Source organism: Epinephelus fuscoguttatus, linkage group LG18, assembly GCF_011397635.1.
Source record: "Epinephelus fuscoguttatus linkage group LG18, E.fuscoguttatus.final_Chr_v1".
NCBI lineage: Eukaryota > Metazoa > Chordata > Actinopteri > Perciformes > Serranidae > Epinephelus > Epinephelus fuscoguttatus.
In genome coordinates, this window is record NC_064769.1 from 37,907,576 (window position 1) to 37,913,575 (window position 6,000).

Consider the following 6,000-nt stretch of genomic DNA (forward strand, 5'->3'; position numbering starts at 1 on the left):
CATCACTCTCTGTTAGTGGTAGCCCTCCATGTACCGTGTTGGTATCATCTCCATGCATGGCTGAGTGTGCAGTGACTCAAACCCAACAGTCACGCAGGACTAAACCACTAAAGTTTCTGTTTCCTCTTCTCTCATCCCCACCACACAAAGGCGGTTAAAAGCATGGTGGGAATGGTAAGTGTTTCATGATAACTTTGAGTTCAAAGGAAGTGTGAGAGCGCTCACAGCAGGCACACACAGATTAAATACTCTGAGAGATGTGTTGTGATGTGAGCGTTGAGTTCACTCAGACAACACAAAGTCACTGCAGCGTCACAGTTCAGACCTAATGATGTTTGCTCTCCTCTCCGAAGCTCCACCAGGTGCTGGTTCAGCTGCAGTCAGGCGACAAAGAGCAGGACTTCTCACTGGCTCCTATTCAGGTGTCGATAAGTGTGCAGCTCTGGAGGCTTCCAGGCTGCCACGAGTTCCTGGCAGCGCTCGGTGAGTCCTCAGTGGAATAAACTCAAATTTCACTTCTGTTTTGAAATAAAAGTAGGTGCTACAAACAGCTCAAACACATTTACTAAATAATGAAACTAAATGAGCATAATGACTAAAGCTTAGTTTTACATGTGCAATTTTGAGGTACTTGTACTTTACTTGAGTATTTTATGCTTCTATATACTTCTACTGCACTATATTTATCTGACAGCTGCAGTTACTTCACAGTCCAAAATATAAATCAACGAATAAATGATGGCTTATTATTATAGATACGCCACCTACCTGTATATATAGTCATTAAAATGAGCTCCACCTTGACCAGCTGCAACATTAAAGTGACAAGCACATGACTGCCTCAACAATTATAATCCAGTAATAAATATTAAGCTTGGGCAGTGATATGGTATGACAGTATACCAAGGTATTTAGAAATCCAGACAGTGTCATTTTTCAGTACCGTCAAAAATACAGATGCTTTTCTTCCATGCGGAGATGCTGTATTGAGGATGTATTGTGTGTAGTGCACGCCATGTGCCACCAGAGGTCAGTCTCTACTGGTGTAACAGGGAGCTGAGCTGACAAAGATGGCAACTGTGAGCGTTGGGGATAACGTTACAGGCACAACATTTAGCTCCAAATCCACAAAACCAGCCTGAAAATGAAGGAAATCTAAAACGATTCAATACGTGCGGTTACATGATGGCTTCTCATTCAGAATGAAATAAATCTGAATGAATTAATTCGTACTTAAAGTTTTTCCAGTTAATTTACACGGGAAATATTCATTCCGAATGAGGGTTTACACGGAGATCAGTTTAATCGCCTTTATTCGGGTCCGTGCAAGGTTTGGGTCAGGGAAGGGTTCTGATTGGATCGGGGGCGGGGCGGATGTTACGTGTTTACGTTTACTGGAAGAAAACACTGTAGTCCTCGCTCCGGATAACAAGATGCTTGACGACGCCGTTCTTAGTGCCTTTTTTGGGCTTGTTTTGCTTATATTCTTGAAGCAGCAGTACGACAACAACCTTGTTCTGCTAATGCTTCGTCTGTTGAGGAGGAGAAGGGAGGTAGAAGGTCGAAGAAGGGAGGTAGAAGACCGTGCTGTGGAGAATGGAAACTGGTGAGTGCAACGAGTCCGACTGCTCTATCTGAGCCCGTTGCTATGCGCGCTATATACGTCATGGCACCAGAAGGGCAAGGAAACGAGCATGTGCAGAAAGACCGGAATGAACTTAAAGAGGAATGAGTGTATACAAGTGAGAGAAATTCTTTGATTTGGAATTAGAAACGGAATATTCCAGCCCCTTACATCGGATTGAATTTTCATTCCAAATTAGGTGTTTACAAGATCATTTTTAATAGGAATGAACTTTAATTCCGAATTAAAAGGGAATTAAACTGTTCATGTCAACGCACTCATTGAGAGTCAATGGAGCACAGCTGTGTTGTTGTCGGACCCTTGTGGGAGCTGGCCAATGCTACGCTATGATTTGCCAGTCAGTGTTCAAGGGGCAGGACTAAGCAAAGGGTTAAGTAAGGGTTTAGTTTTGCAAAGTCAGACTTGGCACACAAATACCATCTCCACCATGTATACTGTACACTTTTGGTACTTTAAGTATATTTTGATGTTTGCGTGCTTTTGCTTAAGTAAATTATGAATGCAGGACTTTTACTTGTATTTTTACACCACAGTACTGCTGCTTTTACTCAAGTAAAAGATCTGAGTGCTTCTCACACCACTGGTCAAATCTTTATCTCTACAGCAGTGGTTTCCAATTGGTGGGTCAGGGTGTAAAAGTGGGTCCCAGGTTCTTTCTAAAGGGACCACAAGTGACTAGCAAACGTGTCAAGTTTGTAAATGACACACTTTGTTTTGAAGAACAGTGAATTTTTGGCACAGAGCTTTTATTTTGAAGTGCTGGTTCCTGCTGTAGAGTGAGTGACTAACACATAGCTACTTATCAGAGGCAGCAAGCTAGCTTGATGACATGGACAAACACAAGTATGACACTGAATGTGTTAAACTGTGTGGACCTTGAACTGATGTCTAAGGAGAAATCTGGACCCTGTGTCTGGACCAGTTGGGAACCACTGGTCTAAAGTGTCCAGTTATGGGCACCCTGGTAGAATGTGTGCCCTGTATAGGCCAAGTTCTTAGCAGCGGCCTCAGGATAGAGTCTGACCTGCAGCCATCCCTTCAATCTCTCCCCACTTTCATATCCATCTGTCCTATCAAAGAAAGCCAAAATATATATATATCCAAAGTATCCAGTTACTGTAGCTCTCAGATAAATGTAGTGGAGTAAAAGGCACAATTTTTTCCTTCTGAAATGAACAGGAGTTAAAATTATAATTATATATGTATTTATTGTCCACAAAGGTGGATATTTGTCTGGTACAGGTACCTCAAAATTCTGCATAAGTGTAGTACTTTTACTTAGTTACATTCTGTGTCTGTCAGGTTTCGATCTGTGTGAGGTGGGTCAGGAGGAGGTCGTGCTGAAGACTGGAAAACAGGCCAGCAGGCGCATCATGCACTTTGCCCTGCAGTCTCTTCTGGCGCTCTTTGGTGAGACTCATGCAGAACTTTTCAAACCTAAATCTTCGTCTCTGTCCCGTCCTAACGGTTCTCCTCTTTCAGACTCCACAGAGCTTCCAAAGCGGCTGAGCATGGACAGTTCCTCGTCCCTGGAGTCCCTGTCTTCCTCCCAGTCAGCCTCCCAGCCTCACTCCTTACCGCTCTCCTTTGGGTGCTATCCTCCTCAGCCCTCCTTCTTACCCCCGGTCTGCCCCGACAACCTCTCCTGCGACGCCATCTCCGTCTACAGCCTCAGCTCCCTCGCCTCCTCCCTCAGCTTCCTGTCCCGACCCGAGCCCGCGGGAAGTGACATCATCAGCCAGCGCTCATCACATCAGCCGGAGCTGGAGAGACCTCGAGGAGGAGGGGGGGGACTCTACACCTCGCACCGCCACTCAGGCGGCCTGGCGAGAGGTCGACTGACCAATCAGGGAGGAGGATTAGCAGGAGAAGGGGAGGAAGAGGAGTATGAAGGGTACTCCATTATCAGCAGTGAGCCGCTGGGACGAGGGAGGAGGGACTGTGACACTCTGCCACTTCCTGCAGGACACAGACACGGTAGAGGCGGTGCAGGCAGAGGGTCTGCAGGGGGTCATGGGTACCCGATTACAGTTTCCTCCAAAGGAAGCATCAGCACACCTACGTCTCCGATTAAAGCTCCGCCCCCACCCCTCAACGTTCCCACCGGCCCCAAACCCAAACAGGAAATGTAAGTTCAGAGTTATTGTCAGAAAGATTGATGCTGTCCTTCCTAAAAACGCTCTGACTAGATCATTTGTAACTTTAATATTCTTATTCCCAGCTCATCTCCTCAGAGGACGGGCAAAGGAAAGGTCAGCAGCTCTGAGTCGGACCAGTCGAGCACGGAGACAGACAGCACGGTCAAGTCCCAGGAGGAGAGGACGGTGCCTGCGGGACAGTTGGATCCCCAGGAGCTGGCCCAGAAGATTCTGGAAGAGACCCAGAGCCACATGCAGGCTGTGGAGAGCCTGCAGAAAGCAAACAGAGGGAAGAAACCGAGGGGAACTGAGGGGAGAGAGGAGGCACGCGTCAGGCAGCCTTCTCTCTCGACTCCCTCAACCCCCACTTTGACTCCCAGCGGAGGAGCACGAGGCTTTCAGCCCTCTGAGACCAGTGCGTTCAGCAGACCTCCCAGCAGAGCCAGCCTAAAGGCGTGCTCCTCTCCCCTCTCCCTCTCCTGTCATCTGTCACCTCTATCCACCTCTGTTTCTACCCCTCCCCCAACTCGACCCAAACCTCCATCCCGCTCCTCGTCGCTGCAGAAAATCAGCTCCGGCTACAACAGCCCCGCTCACTCCTCTCCGTCTTTATCTCTCGCTGTGAAAGAGCACAGCTCACCTTTCCCGGCTGTCTCCTCAGATGTGCATGTGCAGGCTCAGCTCAAACTGAAATACCCTACCTCACCTTACACCGCCCACATCTCACCTTCCCACTCTCCTGCTGACAGCGCCCCGTCGCCAGCCCTTTCCTATTCCTCCACAGGATCCGTCTCAGCCTCCTCCAGCCCCGCGAACACTCCTGAACTCAGCCAGTCCAAACGGGACAACAAAGTCCAGGCCATTCATAACTTAAAAACCTTCTGGGCCAACCCCGGCCAGAAACACGAGGTGCCCTGCCCCGCCAGTTTACTCCGAGGTGGGAATAAAAAAATGAGTACAGTTCAGAAAGATGTTTTGGGTTTGCTTAATCTCTCACCTCGACATGATTCTGTTTGCAAAAACGGCGAGGGGTCTGAGGACGCTGGCGCCAGACCGAACGGTCACCAAAAACTGGAGGCTAAACCTCCTCCGCCTCCTCCGTCTAACTCCAAAGGAGGCATCAAACTTCCCTCTGGGAACGGCTACAAGTTCCTCTCACCTGGACACTTTTTTCCATCCTCTAAATGTTGAGAGTCGCCATGTTTGTCCCTCTCCTCTGCTTCCTTCTTGGTGTTTGTACTATGACAGAAGCTGTCCGTTTGTCAGCTACACACGACATTTTTAGCAATACCTGCTGAAGACTAGGATAAAAAAGTACTGTTTGATACTGACGGTGATTTTACACGTCACCACTTTTTGTGAAGGGATGTTTTAAATGTGATGACTGTGCCTTCTTCTGGGGAGAGCTGGAAGGACAAGATGACTCGTAGAGAAGTGTCGAGTCTCTGGCTTTAAATGTGTTTTCATGACTGACTAGAGAGCATGTGTGTCAATGCCTCCATGTACTGTACTCACAGCCTGTCGACTGAACGCCTGAGAAAAGGAGAACAATTTTACGTCAGCCTAAATGCTCGCTATGTTTGTGCAAGTTGACCTGAATTTGATTTATTGTGTAATAATTATTGTTAAATGTCATTATTATCGATGCTTATTGTCGTCATTTATTTTGTAAAGTAAGCTGTGTTTTCCAGTCGTTATTATACATTTTATAAAGACAATTAAAGGAGGACGTGAGGAAAACGTTTTGATATTTTTTATGGAGACTTGATTTCATGTGTGATGGTGACTTTATAATGTACAATGTTTGCAGCGGTGCCAGACTACAATTTAGAAATATCTCGACTCTCAAGACAAATAAAAAATGATGCACCACCATGTTTTTACAATCAGACAAGTCAAACACTGGCTCTAGATAGGGACATTCACGTCTTTGTGTCGACCACCATGAAGAGAGCGCTATCAAAACACACATTTTTTTAACATGAAACGTCTTTATTCAGTGTTTTTACTGGTTTAAATCAGCTGGTCTGTCTGTTTGGAGAGGAGGAGACCTCCGTGGATAATCCAGCTCCTGGTAAAAACCTCCTGAATGTCTAGTTCTTAAATTATCAGAGAAAAAAGATGAGCACACATGAACAGGTGCGAGGCGAACAGGCCTGTCTGTGACATGCCAAACACATCGGAGAAACACTGATTTGTAGCATGAAGCTGCTTTAT

At 46.6% G+C, this 6,000-nt stretch overlaps 1 protein-coding gene across 1 annotated transcript in view; it reads left to right on the forward strand.

Annotated features, from left to right (window-relative positions):
• Positions 1-5,523, forward strand: part of ttc28 (tetratricopeptide repeat domain 28) — a 215,064-nt gene extending 209,541 nt beyond the window's left edge. The window contains exons 31-35 of the mRNA XM_049604503.1: positions 151-174; positions 354-483; positions 2,948-3,055; positions 3,128-3,773; positions 3,867-5,523. Of these exons, the coding sequence (XP_049460460.1) occupies positions 151-174; positions 354-483; positions 2,948-3,055; positions 3,128-3,773; positions 3,867-4,974 (2,016 nt within the window). The 3' untranslated portion in view covers positions 4,975-5,523. The remainder of the gene's footprint in view (positions 1-150; positions 175-353; positions 484-2,947; positions 3,056-3,127; positions 3,774-3,866) is intronic.
• Positions 5,524-6,000: the final 477 nt, after the last annotated feature.